Here is a 20664-nt window from a genome sequence, read left to right on the forward strand (position 1 = left end):
TGTAATGATTCATGATAGATAACAGTGATTTGGGGGACTCTGTTGGTTTATTACACGTGTTCATTTTTGCTGTTCAGGTTTTACAGTATGTAAACGGCATGAGCTTTCAAAATAACATCATATATCTCCATTGTTTTCTGGGGGGAGGGGTTCTGTTTCATTTTCAACTATCACTTACGCTTTTGCCATTCTGTTTCTTCCTTTGCTTGTTGCAAACGGTATGTGTAGCTACATGCACAGATCAAATTTTCACCTGTTACTCTTAATACTGTCCCAGAAATAATGTCGCAGTGTCTTTTATAAACTCTTTTTTATAGATATATGTAAGAGCACAATTTGAATATGATCCAGCAAAGGATGACCTCATTCCTTGCAAAGAAGCTGGCATCAGATTCCGAGTTGGTGATATTATCCAAATCATTAGCAAAGATGATCACAACTGGTGGCAGGGTAAACTTGAGAACTCCAAAAATGGTACTGCAGGTCTTATTCCTTCTCCTGAACTTCAAGAATGGTATGACTTAAGTTTTCTGTAAAAATGAATTTAGTTTTGCTTTTATTTTTGTCTTACATGCTTTTCATTGTTGTATAGCTAATTGTTGTATCAATTTTTTTCTTTTTTGTTTTTTAAAAGTATATATTGCCTCAGTTTGTGTGGCATTGATTCTTTTTTTCTCGAATATGTATAGCAGTAAGGGTTGCATACAATATCATATGTGTGGTTACATTAGAAAAATAAACACCTGTGGTTTTGCTTTCTAATACACTAGGAATCTAGGATTGAAGGCTACATACAAATTGTAAGGGGGTCAAATTAATTTCTCTTTTACGTTCTACACTGTTTTCATTAGTACTGCTTGTATGCAAGTGCTGCAGGAGTAAGGTGTTAGAAGGGCATCAAGCACAAAGGTCATTGAGGGACTTTGGGGTTTTTCTCTCCTTTTCCTTTTTGATGTGAAAGCCGACAAGTAGAAAGACATCACAGTGAAAAGATTCTTGAATGACAGATTCAATGAACAGCAATGGCACTGAGTACCGCAAAAGCAACACAGAGCTCTTGAGAGGGTCTTTAGTAAATATTTTAAATGTATCAGCACAAACTGTGGCACGCAAATCCTGGGCCATGAATGTTACGGCCATACTTCTGGAAAGTTTATCAATACGGATAATCTAGCCCAAAATATTTCATACAAGATTTGCTGCCTAAAAGATTTAGAGTGCTGTAAAGGGTTTAACAGCACCTGTGCCACCTGGACTGGCTAAGGGAGATTTTGCTAGAAGAGAAACAAAGACAAGACATTTCATTCCATCTCGAGAGCTCCCTTGCAAGCCCCAACAAAAGGGAGACACTGCTATACATTGCAACAGGAGCACTTGCCATACTTCATCCTAAAGATCCACCTCAAGATAGTTCCACAACAGAACGTGCTGTGAAGTAATTTAGACCATAGTGGTCTTTTCAGTCCTCATGCTCTTCCAGTCTAATCTACTGCAGAGTGGTCTACAGCAATTTTAGTAGCTGCTCTTCCTCCCTGTGAGCTTTAATGATCTACCACAAAGAAGATATTCTTTATATCAAAATACCTCTGTACAGAAGTGCTTTTAAGTAATAAAAAAAAAAAAGATTTTGAAAAGTTTTACTGTACTTTTGTACTATTAAAAAGTCTTATTTTTCCAATTCATTCTGTATGGCTTTTTAAAAACACATTGATTACAACAAAAAAATTTTTTTTCTCCTCCATACACCAGGCGAGTTGCTTGTATTGCCATGGAGAAGACCAAACAGGAGCAACAGGCCAGCTGTACTTGGTTTGGAAAGAAAAAAAAGCAGTACAAAGACAAATATTTGGCAAAGCACAATGCAGGTATGAAAAAAAAAAAAAAAGGCGAGTATCTTTAACAGGTTAAATTTTTCCCAATCTAAATCTTGCCATTAATTGTTCAGCTGGCACTGTTACATAAACCTAATAAGTTAATATAAGTAAAAAATATAAGTAAAATTCTAATTGTGCCAACATTACTCTGCTTGTTCTTTGCTATTTAAACACACAGCTTAATCAGTGAGAGATGAGCTGCAACAAAATAAATGCCTCATAATACATCCTAATAAAGGCTTACATTGTTTTGGTTTTTATATTTGAAGGAGCCCTAGAAACCAACAGGATATGAATTTTGCAATCTCTATAACTACTGTGCTCTACAGAAGACTCTTCAGTTGCATCCTTGTTAGTATGTGTTTGTAGTTATAGATTATATATGTGAAAACATAATGAAAGGGGATTTTTCTTGAAGTGTTACAGCTGGAAGTGGAATAAGAGCCATTGTGTAGTCAGTGTGTTATTTACAGCTACCAAATAGAACCAACTGTGGAAGTTCATCCTCCTTGCAGTGATTTCTGCCTGAATCCTAAGTTTTGGTTTTCTATTTAGACTGCTGAAAAACGGAATTGTTTTAGAAAATTTTGAAAGCAGAATTGTAGAGTAAGAGATCCTCGCTGAGCAAAATTCATTAGTTTTAGCAGTAAAGAAGGAAGACCGCTTCATTCATGAGTGGAATTTAGTTCTTTTAATATAAAATACTCAATGTGTTGAAACTGTTTCTGTTGCTTTTGCATTGTTATCACATACTGTGATGATAAGTATGTTGTTGTATTCTCTTAGGAGACTTGCAGAGATTTTTATTAGAATTAAAAGATATACCAGTGCGATGAAAGTATTTTATATATTGCATTGATTTATGGGTTTTTTCAGTTGCATTCTTGAACGCACAGATTAAACAGTATAAATCCATATCTTCACATTTCTCCTTACCTGTACAATCTGTGTGCAGTATCAGAGCTCATAATACATGGAATCAGAGAATCATTGAATGGTTTAGGTTGGAGGGGAGCTTAAAGATCATCTATTTCCAAGCCACCTGCCATGGGCAGGGGCACCTCCCACTAGATCAAGTTGCTCAAAGCCCCATCCAGCCTGGCCTTGAACACCTCCAGGGATGGGGCATCCACAACATCCCTGGGTACCTATGAGTACTACATATCAGTACTGCACATCAGCACTACAGAATTTATATTCACTTAAAAGTCATTTGAAAATAAAATCTGAGAAAGTCAAAGAACAGTAATTGTCATTTATACTCCTTAATTCACTGTCACATGTAAGATGTTCACAGTTAAATATAAAATTACTCATTACCCTGAAAACCCTTTTGGAATGTCTCTAAATATTTAATTATGAGGCAAGTAGAGATTGAAAGCTTTAACTTGTTTCCTTCATTTTGCTGGTTTGACATTCTGGTTGTTTTAATGTTTTCACTTCATTGCAGAGCACTAAACCATGTTTTACTAATTATGACCTTAACAAAAACTGTTGAGATTAAACTGGGTTTTATGACCTAAAGTCTTTGACAATACTGATATTAAAGTATTATCAGTTGCTGCTGGCATACATTCCCACAGTGTTGCTACTCCCTTGAGTTGTGCCAGTATAACTTTGCATGGCCGTGCTGTTAACTGGACTAGCTGAAGAACAACCCAACAGAAAAACATTGATTCTTTTTCTTCAGGGCAGATATATTTCTTAATACAGTTCACAGTGCAGCTACATAGTTAATAATGTCAGTGTGACTAAGCACGGCGTGCTACGAAGGAATAAGCAAAAGAAAGAGGATGGCCAGGGAAGGAGAAGGAGCAGGCAATATGTTTAGGAGCAAAACTAGCTCAAAGACTTCATATCAATTAAATCTCAGAAAGGAAGGTAATCTAGACTTTCCTGTCTTGATGTAGGGGGGACATTTTGGAAAAGGTTGACAGCACTTCCAGTTGCACAGTTTGCCTGCCTTAGGGCTTGCCACCATCAGTGCTGTTAGTCACTTTACATCAGAGCACGTTATTTGCCAAAAATTAGAAACATGGACATTAAAAATTACCGTAATGATCCATAAAAGAAACTGTTCTTTTCAGAATACCATCTGACGCTTCCCCTTCCCCCTAAGAAGTCAAAAAGTTAATGAAAGCGCAGATTGGAATCAAGGTTTCTCTTAGGAATGTTTATTGATCTTAGTGTCCCTGAGGTATTAAAGATGATGCCAGTAATATTCCAGGGAATTATGCCCAATGTAGGATATAAAGAGGTTTACTGAAATGCTATGGTGCTTGCATGAGTTTGTTTAACTAAGGTGGTACTGAATTTACCTATCTCGGCTGGTATTGTTAGTCAGAAATATGCCAACACTGGTTTTTGCAAGCTTTCAGTGTATCTGTCTCAGAATAAAAAACAGATCTTTTCTTCTGTTGGATCCAAAATAAGTATCATTAATTTTGAACTGAGAAGTCTAATCCAGATGTCAAAATCTTGCTCTCAGAAGGAAGTAGAATTTATTCTCTTATATCCTATTATAAAATTCAATAAATCGTTTAGCAGTATGTAACCTATTTGGACTTCCCTGTTATTTTTGTCTTAGGGATGAGAGTGAACTGGGGTGCTGAGAAATGACCTAGTAAAATACTTCATTGTCAGCTAAGATTTGTGTGGCTGGTTAATGATTTGGGAGCTAAGATTTTGGTGTTGATATATTGGGATATTGCTGAAAGTAGGACTGAAGTTATTCTGCAAATCAGGCAGTTTGTGAAGTACAGAGGAGAATATTTCAGTTACTTTTTATAATTAAAAGCAAATATATTCTCCTTTACGAGAAGAATATCATCCTGTTTTTCTTTCCTCCATACCTGATATTAGAGCATTGTGTCCTTCAGGAGACAATGTCATGATCATACATCTTATCATTGTAAAGTCAGTTTTAAACCAAAGCCCACAGTAAAAATCAAATATTTTTCATTATTAGATTGACTGACATTTTTATAAATGCTCTAGAGATACTGCAGTGATATCTAGATACATTTTTTTATTTTACTGACATGTTATTGCAGGACTTCATAAAAGAACCCTCTTTAGAACATACTAGAACTATGCTTCATATTATGCATAATGTAGAAGACTGCCAAGCTTTTATAAAATATGTTTATCATTTCTTAATGTGATTTATTTGCCTTGTGTTTAGACTATTGCATGGTAAAGTTTATTTTGTGCATATACTTTTTATTTTACTAATATATTACAAGCCATATCTCAATGACCCCTGTACATTTTTCATGCTGTCTTACTCCCAATGGCCTCTGTGCATGTAAGTAACCTGTCAAGTGACAATGCCTCTTTATTTGCTTCTTACTGTTTCCTTTCGAGAATTCCTTTTCTTTATTAGCTAGTAACACAGAAGCATCAAAGTTCAGTCTTTAAATGTGCCCTGTATTCCTCGTATCTTGTGTATATTAAAAACTTAGTCATTTTTCTTTTGCATTTGAAAACCCTACGATCATTAGTTAAATCCATGTAGACTGAGACACATCTCCATGCTGCTAGTTTGTGATGAAGGCATTAATATGTATCATTTCTGTTGTTTGATCCTGTTGTTTGTATCTAACATGATGTGGTTTTGTTCAAGAAGAAAATAAAGGATTGATTTTTAAATTACGGTTTTTTTAATGGAAAAAAAGACTTGCAGGCTTAGATGGTTAGAATAGTAAAACTGTTTAACATGTTTGTAGGTCTTTAACCCTTTCTAATATGAAATTAATTATTAATTAGTTTAAATAGTGTGAAGTTGCAAAAAATAAAACAGTAGTAAGAATTCCGTGTTTGTGGAATGGAAGAAAAAGATGACTAAATTCTTGCTTGTAATATTTGGGGAAAGGTTGAAAGAGATTCTTCTTTAGGATGAAATTCAAAATGCTTCAAATGGACTAGGAAGTTTTCATATCTGTATCTTTTCAAGGTCTCAGAGAGTTGAGTATGTCAATTGACTAATTTATAGTTTGACCAAATTGAAGTAGTTGTACTCTTCCTCTAGGGTAAAAAGACTGCCAGTGAATTGAAAAATCTGCCCTATAAAAAGAAATTCATTGAGTTAAATCCTTTGCTGTTTAACTGGGACTTTAGTACGAAGAGTATGTGCTTTCTGGTAGGCTCCACACTCTTAATGCTGATCTTGGTGGCTAGGGACTTCTGGAGCAAGCAAACTAAAGCTTCTGCCACTGCCTGCTCTCCTAAGGGGTTTTGGATAGGGGGAGAGGGATATATCCAGACTGATCCTAAAAGATGAATGGTATATACTTGAGGTGAACACACCAGCTTAGGACTTGGAAACACTCGAAGATCCCATACTTCAGATGCAGTCTCTCCTCCCTTCTTTTTATAGCATGCATAAATACAGAACTGAAAACTCTTGTTCATTATTCTGCTCACAATTGCTGATTGCTGTAATCTTTATAAATATAATTAACTGCCTCCTGGCTTTTTTTCTCATTAGAATTCTGCAAGAATTTCCAGAGATGTTGTGTTATTGGGCACGGGAGGAATAAGTTGCTTTTAATGAACAAAACTTGATTTGTCAATCATTCTATACCTTGGCAATTGACAATAGATTGATAAGCATGATGGAATGCATCCAATTTGAACTGCAGTTGAAATTATTTCTAAAACAATACTTTTACAATTTTTCCCTAAATATGGTAGAGGTTCTTTTATGTAATGCTATCACTTTTCGTTAGAATTCTTCATTCTGTCGCAAGTTGTAAAAGCATGTCAATTTAACTAGCACGTGTGTTTAAAGAGAACTCTAATTACAATTTACATGGTGGTAGTTTTGAAGAATAAATACCACCAAGTATTAACGCTCTTCTCTGTACATTTCTCATAGATCTTGTTAAAACATGATTATGAAAGTAGCTCTATCTTTAGTGTAAATAGATGTTCTCATATTGTATTTGTGTTGGTCACCGTCTACAGATTTTTCTTTAGTATTGCTATTTCCTAGGAATGCAAACGTGAATGGCATGCTGTTTTAGCTAATTTTTGTGGTCTGCTGAATACTGCATGAGAGGACATGCAAATCTTCCTGAGCATTTCAGTAGCTTTGTTATTGCTTTTTAACAGTTTTTTAAATGAACACTTTTGTTAAAGTTGCATAATGAAATGGTTTTATTTTCCATAACGTGTTACTTTGTATTGTAAATCTAAAACTTGCTAAAGTTATAAATTGTAGCGCAATTAATTATCACCCTTAAGATGCCTTTTTTCTTATCCCTGTGGGGGTTTCTTTTGTGTTTTAGTGTTTGATCAATTAGATCTCGTCACATATGAAGAAGTAGTAAAACTGCCAGCATTCAAAAGGAAAACACTAGTCTTACTAGGTAATTTCGAGTTATTATTCTGAACATAATAGCATAGTTTTGAACCCCTTCTGGTGGAAAATTTATAATTGATTTTTTTGTGTTGTGGATTAGGTGCACACGGTGTTGGAAGAAGACACATAAAAAACACACTCATCACAAAACACCCGGACAGATTTGCTTACCCTATTCCTCGTAAGTAGCAATGTTCAATGTACTGCAAAAGTGTTTGTATCATCCTTGACAACACACCCATTGTAGTACTACATGTGTTCAGTTCTGCTGAGACGAATTCTATGTTAAAGGTGGGAACTGTGATAGGACTGGGTATATTTTATTTATTTTTTTTTTCAGAGGGGTGGCAAGTAGCACCACTTTTACATCGAATTTTTCTTAGTATTCATAAAATTTCTTGTTAGGCATACTTCTCTCTACCCCAAATGTTTGTTAATTTAGAGTGAAGGCTAAAATGTTTTTCTGCGCTAATTTTACGTTTACAGTTCAGGTAAGACTTGGAACAGCCTTGACATTTAAAACCGTGTATAACTTCCATGAGAAGAAATATAAATTGGATTTAGAGGAAGCCCTTTATTTGTAGCTTATCTGAATGTTTTAAATTACTTTTCACAGCCTAGCCTTGAGGTCTGGTGTTTTACTAAAATAACTTCCCAGAGATGACAATAAGAAAAAGAAAACGCAATTAACTTCACTGCTTACAAGTGGGTTGTTACGAAGAACAGAGGATTGTTTTCCCTTCGCGACAAACTCTAGCAATACCATGGCAGGAATTGCATATTCTACTACGTGATCTCTTGGAGATGCACCCTGTTTCCTCAAGCCAGGCATTCTGAAACAAGAGCAACCAGCAGCTAACTCTGTCCGCTCTGTTTCAGGCTGACTTCAGAAACACCATACATGGCTCCAAGTGACATTGATCACCGTTATGCCTTAATTTAACTTTCTTTATATCTTGTTAGTGCTTTGCTTTAAAATAGCATTAAGGTGTTTTTCTACCTTTAAGGATTTTGTTGTTGCTAAAACTTGCCTGTAAACCTTTTTGGAAGGGGAAAAGGATTAGCTGGCTGCTGATTTAAGCCCCCCAGGCTTGCTTGCCAAGGAGTTAGACAAAGACCAGTGCCAGCAGAAGGAAGACAAAAAGACTTAGCCCTTTCGAAAGCACAAGCCATTAGATTACCCCAGGAGCAATGTGAAACTGCACTTTGTCACACTACTGTTCATAATGAGACACTAAAATCCTGGATTAGACACTCTAAAAGCGCAGTGCCAGGAGTATGTGATGTACATTGTACCCGTGTTATTCAATACAGGCAAGATTATATGGGGGGAAGGGGGTAACCCTGCAAATATGTTCTCCGTTACAAAGAACTAAAACAAAGAGTAACAAATGTTTTACAGTATGCTTTTCACCCAGTCTCTCTCAAGTACTAACTGTATTGCTGTGGTGAGGTAGAAGCTGAACTAGTTATTTTATCTTCAAATACCTGTTAAAATGGTCTCACCTATTCCGTGACGACCATGCCTTAGATTTCGTGCATTAAGTTCCTGCTCTGTGGAAGCACTGAAATTGCTTCACTGATTGTATGAGATGAAAAAGAGTAGACTGCAAATCAGGATGAAATTCAGGTGCTTAATCATCAGTATGATGTTTAGATGCCTGTTTTAGACATCACCTGACTTCCAGCCCCAGTCCAGAAGAGCAATGGGCTCCTTTAACCCCTGTGTTATATCTAATAGTCCTATACATATGCTTCAGATTTAAGGCATTTAAAATAGCACTTTATGCTGGTGTTTGGAGACCCAAATTACTTCCTTATGTTAGTGGTACAAATAAATCATATATTTATGAGTGTTATGTGTTATGGGAACCTGACCTGTCTTTCAGCTGACTCTAGGTAATTGAATTTATTCTCTCCAACTGCATTTTACTGCATTTTCTGCATTCTTTTACAAAACCATGGTAGGATTAGGTAGCTTTTGAGATAGGCCTTTAGTTGGGTATGGAGTTTGGGGGAATGTTTTATGAAGAAATTATCTACCTACTGAAATCCTGATCATAAAGGTCATGTCACACACAATAGTAGTTAATTAAAAGGATTAGTAGGCCATACATCTCAACACATAGGTCTGCAGAAGCAATATATTCATAAAGTATATTATTGCTAAGTAGCTTTCATCTCACTTGGCAACAAGTAATCAGGCCCTCGCCTACTCTTTAGACTTATACTTTCACACTCAGAAGAAGAAAACCTCATAAGAATTTAAATAAAAAAGGAAAATACAGAAATATTTTTACAGAAGAGGACTTAGGGGCAATATAAGAGTATGCAAGTTCAGGAGACCTGGGGCAGCAGTGAGTAGTACAGTGATATTATATGAGTTATATAATCCATTGTTCTTGAATTCCTTAAAATAATAACCATGTTCAATAATATTTCTACAGAGCTTTTCATCTTTGAAATATGATAATTAATCCTTAGAACATGGCTAAATAATCCTCAGAACAGTAATAGGTATAATTAAAAATAGAAGATGAGTTCAATTTCTTGATACCTTGTTTGAAATTATGATAGAGTTGTTGGAAGATGTGGGATTAGTTTGGGAAGAGAAGTGGTGTTTCAGATAGTTTTCTAAAAACTGTGAGATCTAGCCTTTGTTTGCTGTTGAAAGCAGATGATAGTGTCTTACTGTCTCAACCAGGTAAAGATTATTTATGATCTTCTATTCTTCCTCTGTTACCTTTTTATTTTTAGCTTTTCCTCATCCCTTCATCTTCGCTTTTCCTAGCACACATCCCCCAGGCTCCTGCTTTTCCCAAGCTCTGTCATTCTACCTACCTTCGTTGTTCTATATGTGATTTGACAGGTCATCATTCACTGAATAAGTATTGATAAACCAAACAAAAAGCCATATATAAGATTAATATTGCTTTTGTACTAAAAAAATTTTGTACTTTCAGACACAACTCGACCTCCAAAGAAAGATGAAGAAAATGGGAAAAATTACTACTTTGTATCACATGACCAAATGATGCAGGATATATCAAACAATGAATATTTGGAATATGGCAGCCATGAGGATGCAATGTATGGGACAAAACTGGAAACAATACGAAAGATCCATGAGCAGGGACTAATTGCAATACTTGATGTAGAACCTCAGGTAACTAATTAGAAGTATATGAAAAGGGGACTTATCACAAATCCTTCAACCTTATTTTATTGAGATATATTTATTTTTATTGATTGCACACTTGATAAGTAATGCACACAGTAATGTGGGAAAAAAAGTCCCTGGAACAACAAGGTATCAATCTGTGAAGTAGGATTCTGGTAATCATCTGGTTAGAAGAGCATACAGCAGAAACCAATACATAGTTTAGCTTTGTATGCAACCACTGTGGCTTGAAAATCTACTTACCATGTAACTTTTCACTATGTTCGCCTCATGTCCAGTGAAACATATCAAAACAACTGATTGTCATTGCCTGCGAGGAGTAATGTTTTGATATTTTCAAAAATTTCTCTTTGATGCTGTGTTAGAGGGTAATCTTGTTCCTAACTGACTCTTGGCTCCGTATCACTATCGAGCATCGTCAGAAACATTTGTGGTCAGTCACCAATATTGGTCCTGCTTGCACAATGACCAGATCAGTGTTGTTACTTATAAACTCCTTCCTGTGTTGTGGTATTATACTTTTTGGAAGCAGACAGGGAGGAGAATCAGGCTCTCAAGAAACACAGGTAGTTTGTTCATTCATTATATAAAATCTTCAGTGGAAACTTCTGTTATGATTCCTTTGAAACATCCATGTAGTCATGACTTCCAATTCACAGGGATGTGTTTATATGTATTGTTAAGTGGAACAATGTGAACATGGACAAACATGATATTATTCTAGCAGATTGAAGGAAATGGGAGGAAAGACAAATTAAAATTGTGACCGGTGTTGTCTATTTAAATTTACTGCCTTCTTTCTTCTGTGTGAATGGATTCAAGAACTTCACATAGCTTGCTGGTGTGGTGCTGTTCTGAAAAATAAAATCCCACATTTAACCCTTTTCAGGGAGAGGAGCATTTATAGTTAGTTCAAACGGAGCAGCTGTTAAAAGCAAACTCTCTTGGTAAACCTTTTCAACTTGCATTATTCAGAAGCATTACAATTCTCAGATGCCATTTTAATCTTTGTTAGAATATATTTACATTTGGTAGCAGCCGCCTTTGCTACACTTCCTCCAGCCTGTGTCTAGCAAGGCTCTTTCTTAACCAGCTTCCTCATGCATCCATCTCAGCTCATTAAGGCCACCCTGTTTGTGGATTTCTTCCTAGTTATCTTACACTGCTTGCCTGTTTTCCCTTGGGTACTTGCAGTTATGTGAGTTTTCTTGATTTTCACATATGGGGTTTATTTCTAGTTTAGAGGAGGTTGGCATAGATGTTGGTGGGTTTCAAGCAGCAGAGATGAAAACCTCTTTAGTATGGGAAAAGGATGGATTGTGGATTTTGTTTGGGTTTTTTTAAATAAAAAAGAAAAAGAAAAGGAAAAAAAAAACTTCGGAGAAGACAGGAAGTGGAAGGAGCAAAAAAAGACTGACCTTTAGTAGTCTTACTTTATCTTGACCGTCCGTTTGTGTTCAGCTGAGATATGTTTACTTGCTGTCCTGCACTGCAGTCTAGCTTGGATCTGTACCAAAGTTTCACATACGGCAGCTCTGTGTGTCATTCAGTAAATTATGACTAAGTCAACTTTTTAATGAGAACTCTTTTCTTTTGCATAGATTTGGTTCAGGGGATTGGTGCTGCATTTACTGCATTAGTGCTATGCTCACCTTTTTAAAACTCCACTATGCTTACTTTTTAAAAACATCAAACCTCTCGCATCACTTTTTCATTTGTTTCAGAAAATATTAATAAAAAAAATTGGTAGGTAGAAAAAGTCAGACAAAAAATTATACTCTAATCAATATTCATTCTAAAATACAGTTGGCTCTTTTCCCTATTTATGGAATGACTGATTTTTTTTTTACCTGGTGTTAATTGTTCAGTTTAAATGCAAACAGAAATCTGCACTCTTTGAGACAGTATGGGAAGAGTCTCTGAAAATGCTAAAGCTTTCATCATCTTGAAAACTCACTTTAATTTAGGATAAATATACAGTTTGACCACTATAAATGTAAAATAATGCAGAAAGTTAGGTGTTTGTATTACTAAGGTCTTGACTCCATATCAGTTTAAAAACAAATAACATGTCATGATTTTGTACCCTTTGCTTGTGTGACTAAAATTATTTCTCATTCTTGGGGGATTCTAAAATACCTGATTTTTTTTTTCACCTAGGCATTGAAGGTCCTGAGAACTGCAGAGTTTGCTCCTTTTGTTGTTTTTATTGCTGCACCCACGATTACCCCAGGCATTAATGAGGTATGGCATGTTGTAATCTAATGTCCTATCAGAGACAGAATTAAGGATGAGTTTCAAATATGCAGATAAGACTCTTTAATTGTTTCTTTGTCTATAAATGGAGAGGCAGAAAGACAGTTGTATGGCAGCACTATTAAGTTGATTGAGATGTATTTATTGTTTATTAGCTGGTTTTTCTAATTCAAAATTTGAACTTCAAGTTGAAGGATCCACGTGATATATTCTAAAACTACATATTTTTAGTTTTAGAAAGCAGCTCAAAGATCCATTTCCAAATCCTTGACAAATTATTAGCACAAATTACTCAATTCTGAATTGCAATGCTAGCACGAGACTACAGCTGACCGGAACTGAAGAAATGGGTGTGCGTGACTGTGCCGTCATCCCACTTTTATCTTTTAGGATTTTTTCTATACAGCAAATATATATCAGGAGTAGGCTTATTAATTTTGAAGACTGTTCTCTAAGGGTTGGAAGCTTTGACCAAAGGGGTAGTTGCTTGTGGAATAATGTTAAATATTCGTGGAGGTCCACATCCTGAATTTCCTACTTAGTTTTTGTAGAGCATCTGCTCTGCAGATTGCTACTGATTTCAAAGATGATATCAAGCAGTTCTGGATTTAGCTCACAACAGGGTAAACAGTGTTTATACAAACACTTTTATCTGCTCAGCCTTTTTTAAACCGATATCAAGCTATTTAATCAATTGGATTTTACCATGAATCTGTTCCAAATCTCCTAGATGTCTCCTTGATCACGCAAAAGTCAGAAGCCCTGTCTCTACAGCCTGTTTCTATAGAAATGTAATTACAGTATCATAAGTATGAAACTATGACATCACTGCAGAGGCTTGCAGGAAAATAAGGAACAAGACAAGCATTTAAATGCAAATATCCTGAATGATTACTAAAATAGCAAGTGGAAAGTGAAAAATACTGGCCTCGAGCTGCAATTTTACTGGCAGCTGAGGCGTTCTGCTAGTTCAGTGTTGCTGAAGCAAGTGATTCTCACTAACTTGCTTCTGGGACACGTACTGCCAGTCTGCACTGGCCATGGCACTTACTAGATCCTTTAGTGAGGTACTTTCGCTCCAAATTGCATTTTTGTCAGTTTTCAAGCAGCTCACAAAGGCTCTGTCAAGCACACACGCCAGAACAAGCAGTGAAAGCGTGTAGCCAGGAAGAGAAGATGGGAGGGGGAAGAAGGGTCTTTTAAGAGCAGTAAGTTATGTCATTTCACCACATGTTAATGGGTCCATGCCCTAACTGGTAAATGTCACACGAGTGTACAGACAAAGATCTCTCAGAACATCATAATTTGCAATGTTGGTGAAGTGAGTTTGTCTAACTGCTGGTGTTGGTGCATGCTGTAAATCAGTACGATCTTGAGAAAATACTAACATTTTGTATTCTACACTGAATTTGCCTTAGTGCAAGCAAATGGCATGGCATCACTTAAAAAATAGTTAGAATTGTTCTTAGGATGTGTCAGGCAAGCATTGTGCTTACAGCAGCGCTCAGGCAGCCAGGTACACTGCGGAACTGTGTAATTGTCTGGGTTTGTTGCCTCCATATCTGTGTCTTTGCTCCCACATAGTCTGCCTTGGCTTCACTCATCTACCAGTGGTATTTAACTTGTAATCTTCCAGCTGTAGGATATCATATAGAGTCATATGAGGGAGAAAATGCTTTCGGTGGTACACTGGGAAGAGGACAGAAATGTACCTATTATAGTAATGGTGGGGAAATACTTGTTCATGCCGAAGAAATATTAGTAGAAGTGTTATGTTCAAAATATTTGCATTCATGCTGTAAAACTGTGTCTTTATTTTAAGGTCTTGTGACTAAAGTCTCGATGCATGCAGGGTTTCGCTCAGGCACATGAATTGCTGAACTGAAGCCACACTTATAAAGCATGCTAATTTATGAATCATTTAAACTTAAGGAAAGGGAGGGGCGGGAAATGGTAGTAGCAACAGACCTTACCTAAATAGAAGATCCCGTTTTCCAGGGTTTACTGGGCTGCATGAAGGGAGATATGCAAATTGTGTCTGTGTGTTAGCAGCCTGCAAGGCAGCAAACAAGGGTGGAGAGTGTGTTCCATATTTCCCATTCATGCTTCCTTTGTGAAAGGTTCATCTGCATAATGAGTATCCCTTTCTGTTTATCCTCTTATCCTGCTTTGTTTATTTTACTTACGCTTTTTGAGAACACTTCTGTAAATGACTGTCCTTTTTTCCCCCTTTATGTTTTCTTAAATTTCATCTTTGCTTTTCTTTTCATTTTCCTGCACTCGTACTAATTGTACATAGCTGCCAAAATGGTGCAGAAAATTGCCTGTAAGTACCAGCTAGGGGCTGACAAGGTAGTCCTGGTTATTTCAGTAGTTTTAGAATGTAGATATGTTCGTTCCCCTTCAACATTACTTTTTCCATTGGAATAAAAATTTAATGTAATAATGACTTCAGGTACCTGTGCTAAAATTATCTGCTACTAAAAAAATTTAGAGAGTAAAATTTCTACTCTTACAGCTGTACATCTGAACTTTGCGGTAAAATCAGTGCAGAGGCCTGATCTTAAAAGTATCTTTCTTGAGACATTTTAGCCTATCGTAGACCACACAAAATATCTCAATAATCAAGGACCGCACAGCAAGAGTTAGGAGACTAAATATTATGCTTTCCAACGGAATATAGCAGTGCACTATGAGCAATTCTGCAAAGCACAAAACCAATTTAAGTCATATAGGAAATCTCCCAGATTGTACCCACCTATCTGATCACAAAGGAAACTTAAATCAATATTATTGCTGTGCTAAAACAGAGAGAGGAGAGAGCATATCGGGAAACATTGGAGTAGTTCCTCTTTCCTCCGGCTGTTTTCTACCTCCCATTTCCCAGACAAGAGCAGAGAGGAGTTTGCAGGCTCCTCTTTTTTTGATATAAATCTTTGTTGAGCCATGTGTAAATCTTTATTGAGCTAAATTATTCTGAATTTTAGCTATGCTAAAATTATCCTTCCTACAGCCAAAGAATAGAAGTTTTTCTTAAAAAGTTTGCAGTCCACCAGCTGTTTAAATGGAGGATAATTTCTTTCTGTTGGAGCAAAATTGGCAAAGGCCTGATGGTGTGTTTATACATTGTTCACAGCCTTAGAAGGGAATATTAGTAATTTGTTAGGTTGTGCTTTGACCGTCACAAGCGGCAGCTATTGTCCTATGTACTTTAAGGCAAAAAAAACCCCCAGACCTCAGAGACTGAAAATATCGCTGGCTGCCATAATGCACATGGGAGAGATTTCATGGATAAAAGCCATGTTTCACTCCTTTCTGTCCCAGCTGTGGTGGAGAAGGAGAGAAGATCGGGAAAGTGAACTGAATTCTAGTGATGGGAAAGAAAAGTCTGTTTCAGTAATGGACACATTGCAACTGGACCCACATGAAATGCCTATTGCATGAGAGCTGAGGGAAGAAGGAGAGACATGTTCCGCTCCCAAACGTGAATTTACTGAAGTTGTGGCCATTCATGTTTCTGTCTGCAGCTAGCTGAACATTTTGATAAATAGATTCTTTCTTGACACTATTGAGAGCACAACAGCTGAAGAATATTCTTCCTGGAGAATAATCTGGGGTGTTCACTTTTCAAAATCTAATTAAGAAATTTTAGAGAAATTGAGAGGAACTTACTACTGCGAAAACTTTGAGGAAGCGTTAGCTTCGAAGATGAATTTTGGCATTTAAGACTTACAGACACAGAGGAAACACTTAGCCAAGTCTGACGTGGTTTTGAGTGTACAGATAGATACTCTGTCATAAACACAGGTGAAATTTGGTCCCAGATTAAAACAAAAATCAAGAACTGTAATCTCTTTTCTTTTTGCAGAACTTGAGAAAGTTTGAACCTATTTGAAAACTGCTGCAATGGCCTATCCCAAACTTATTACTGCCCCTAAAAGTATCTGAAAGAAGTAATGATGTTTTACATTTCCAACAGGCTAGAAAAATCAGATATTCCAAAATACAACCCACTTTGATCCCAGTAAAGTTGGATCTAGGAAAGCTAAGTCAGAAAAATATTAAAATCTAAAGAATTTTTGAAACTCTTTGTTTGTGACACCTATGTGTTTAAGGTAAATATTAGCATTCATTCTTCTCTATCTACCAGTTATTTTTTTAAAATGAGATAGCCGTAAGTTTTTCAGATTTTTATTGTCAGTCACAGTAAGATAGATGCTTTAGTGAGAAAAGTTCATTCTCATACTTGTAGGTAAAGATCACACTGGGAAATCTGAATAGCAGTTAAAAAGCTACATATGACTTAACGGTTGTAAGGCTTCGTGGGTGTTTTTCAGGTACTGTTAGCCTTGTGCCATGAGATTAAAACTCTTTTAAAGATGCAACATGATTTTGCTAAGACTGGCTTTAAATATAAAATTTAAAGCTAGAAATGTTTAAAGCACTGAAAATATTCTGCTTGCTGAGTATGGGTTTTTTTCCTTTGTAGGTTAGTTTAAGCAGAAAATTTTAGATCCTCTGCTGATAGAAATTGATGTCTCTTTTGGAATCTATGAGAAGCTGGCAGTTTACCTAACGAGGTTTTTGGCTTAAAGACACTGGGCCATGTGAAATGTTCCACAAAAATATTTAATATTAGTATTCATCCATATTGTCCAACTTTTTAAGAGCATAAATTAAATTTGCATACACTGGTATTTTCTACGAAGTTCCAGGTGTTGCCCACAATGCATGATGGCCCATACAAGGACCATCCCTTGTACGGAAGCGCATGTGAGGAGTATTTGTCTGACTTTGAATGAAATTTGTAGTGATTCTCAAGTGAAGGTGACATCCCCCCCTCATATGAGGCAACAGCTTCAGGAGAGAAGCAGAACTGTAACTTTGGTACAGAACTTCTCCTCCCAGAAGTGGCTGGTTTCATAGCTACAGGGAAGGAGAACTGTCTCAGTGCAGGTTTTTCCTTTCAGAGGACCTGAAAGCCACTGTTCCACAGCTACTTGTCACTGTAATTACAAGTACTTGGGAGGTTTAAACAGAAGAAAGGGGAGGCGGGAGTCTCTTATTAGATGGATAAAATCCTGTTCCCAGAATAATTTCTTGGTATCCCAGTTGATTGATCAAGTAGAGTGACTCTATAGATACTCCAGACCAGTAGGAGTCTGTACTGTTCGCATGTAATTTTGCCATGTATCCACCCCAAACCTGTGGGGCACGAAGGACTTGATTGCTTTCCCGTGGTGATTTCAAGGTTCTTGAAAGCAGCAAATTATTTTATTTTATTTTTAATTTCTAAGGGAATTTTCAGGAGGGGAATTCAAACTTAGACTTGCCGCAGAGCCCTAGAAAGAACCCTTTTGCAGTCCCGCTCTCAGAAAGGCAGCCCTCCCTAACAAAGCCCATGGCTGTAGCGTCACTGGCTGCACACCCACAAATCAGGGCACCCACAAAGTAGGATGCACTTGTTTCTGTAAGGACATTGACACAAAGCCATGGAGAGCACCAGTCTGCTGTCGCTGGCCCTTGAGCGTAGGCTGTGTGGTTCATCTTCGGGACGTCACACTAAGAGATGCTGGAAATGGCATGCTCTGAAATAGGAACCATAGAGTAATGCGGAGTGAGAACTTCCTTATCAGTAAATGACTATTAAAGGAAGTAGACCCAGAAGACTGACATTGAACAGAAAACATTACCAAAACCAGGAACAGCTGATACCTGACAATATACTCTCTCCTGTTTCTCGTGTTCTTACCTGGACATAGGCCAAATAGCTCATATTTGTGCACTTTGTACGTTTTATTCAGATGTGGTCTCCGTTGCTCATGTCTGTGCTGCTTTTCTAAGCTTCCATCCTCTGCCTTGCTTTTTTAATGCTAGACTTGCGTTTTGTCTCAAGTAATGTCAATAACCGAGTGCTGTTTGAATGTCAGCTTCAAGAGAGAAATTGCGCCTTTCCTCCCGTGTTATTTCCATAGATTTAGGTGGGGGATCGAAACCACCTAGGCCTCCCAAAGGCTTTTTTGCCCATTTCCTTCTCTGTAAGCAACCGTGAGAAAGCTATTGCAGAGGAATATGAAAGGATCCAACTTCTCTCTCTCTCCATTTTCTTTTCTGACCGCTGAACAGGATGAATCTCTTCAGCGCCTGCAGAAGGAGTCTGAAATCTTACAGAGAACATATGCACACTACTTTGACCTAACAATTATCAACAATGAAATTGATGAAACTATCAGGCACCTGGAGGAAGCCATCGAGCTTGTGTGTACAGCCTCACAGTGGGTCCCGGTCTCCTGGGTCTACTAGACCGGTCACGAGAGAATTGAAAAAAATAATCTGTCATTACTGGGAACCACCTCATACATGGAAAACCTCTTCGTTCTTGACCTTGTGTCAACAGGTCTTGGCCCCTAGAGACTACCTAGATGTAGTGTGACCTAAATTTATAATTATTGTCATGTCCGAATAGATAGGAGGAGGGGGAAAAACAAATTAAACACTAATTTAAAGAGACAGTATCTTTTTTTAAATCATTTCTCCTAAACTTTAATAAAATGTATCTTTAAATATATGTATTATTCAGTCCTTTGGAATGTTATATTTTTGGAAATCATAGCTTTTTATTTCAAGGGCCCCTAAAAACTGCACAAAATAGATGCTGCTTTCTATAATCTATTTTAATAGTAATAATAATATGATTCTGTTACCTTAACTTGGGGGTGGAACACTACATTCTTTTTAGAGTCTGATTTTATGGATTGGAATACTTTGCTTTCCTTTATTTATTTGAAATAATTAGTCTAGTGGTTATGAAACAAATTCATAAATTTTAAAGGCCTTCATTTTTTTTTTCCTAGGATAGTATTTTTGAGTACTTTTGTGTAACATCCAGATAATGTGATACTGTCTCTTTGAAGAACTCTGTAAAACTTTTAGAAATTTGAAATTGGGTCTTGACTCTTAATGCATGTGGACAGTCGCAAGCGTTCATGCCGTTGGTGTATCTGTGTTGAAAAAACCTGTAATCTACAGCAAAGTACATTCCGTTCATGGGAACACGTACCCAAGGGAATAAAGTAAAATATTATTCTGACTAAGTTGTAAACCTATGCACATCCCTTGCATTTTGGGCAACTTTATAAAAAAAAAAAAAACAAACTGATTTTTATTAATAATAATCATGTAGTGAAATGTGTTTGTAATTTTGTCTCAATTTAATTTGTTGTAAGGTGGGAGGGGGCAATTACTGGTTTCACCATTTCAGATCTGTGTTGTCTGAGAGTATTAACGTTTTAATTAAGTTTAAGCAAAGATATGCTGATTTTTAATATGTATGTAATTGTTAAAAAATGCACACATTTTAAAAGAAAATACTGTGCAATGAAGAAACCAGTTTAGGCATTGCGATAAACTGACTATTCCAAAAGACTCATCTACAACAGCCCTGTAAATTCCTTTCAAAATGGTAATTGACTCTACAGTCTGACCAATTTTTTTTATTTTAAATATACTTCCTTTTATGTGTTCAACAATTTAATGCTTTTGGGTCCTTCATTTCATCACAGGGAGTTTCAAGAACAACTCAGTGACTCTTGCAGTGAGAAAAGGTTTCTTAAAGTCTGTTAAGGGAAGGCCCCGCCAGGGGCACAGCCTGTAGGCTGTTCCAGGAGCTCTGATCCGCCTGTACCGGCACAGGTTGAACAAATTTAGAATTAGAGCAGAGCCAAGCAAAAAAAAATTTAACCATGTGCTGACCCGGTGTTTTGTTTCCCTTCCTCAAGCTCTCGCTGGCCCAGATGGTTTGCATTTCTTCTCTGAAAGCGGTTACCAGAAGCAAGCATTGCCACCAAGAGGTGTTCCTGAAAATTATTTATTTTAAAAGCTTGGTTGGCTGTGCTGTTGTATAGTATGAAGTTTAGTGTTTATATTAAAATGATACTGTGTTCTCCAAGGATTTATCCTCAAAGTTGAACTGTCAGCTGTAATTGATC

The 20664-nt window shown here is 36.7% G+C and overlaps 1 protein-coding gene across 2 annotated transcripts in view; it reads left to right on the top strand.

Moving 5' to 3' along the window:
* Positions 1–20357, top strand: part of CASK (calcium/calmodulin dependent serine protein kinase) — a gene marked incomplete at its 5' end in the record, with an annotated part of 227731 nt that extends 207374 nt beyond the window's left edge. For both annotated transcript variants that reach the window (XM_082494540.1, XM_082494541.1), the window contains 7 exons: positions 318–514; positions 1750–1865; positions 7166–7246; positions 7340–7420; positions 10203–10405; positions 12581–12664; positions 18803–20357. In XM_082494540.1, the coding sequence (XP_082350666.1) occupies positions 318–514; positions 1750–1865; positions 7166–7246; positions 7340–7420; positions 10203–10405; positions 12581–12664; positions 18803–18979 (939 nt within the window). In that variant the 3' untranslated portion in view covers positions 18980–20357. The remainder of the gene's footprint in view (positions 1–317; positions 515–1749; positions 1866–7165; positions 7247–7339; positions 7421–10202; positions 10406–12580; positions 12665–18802) is intronic.
* Positions 20358–20664: the final 307 nt, after the last annotated feature.

Source organism: Vanellus vanellus, assembly GCF_965231255.1.
Source record: "Vanellus vanellus genome assembly, chromosome: 1".
Classification (NCBI taxonomy): domain Eukaryota; kingdom Metazoa; phylum Chordata; class Aves; order Charadriiformes; family Charadriidae; genus Vanellus; species Vanellus vanellus.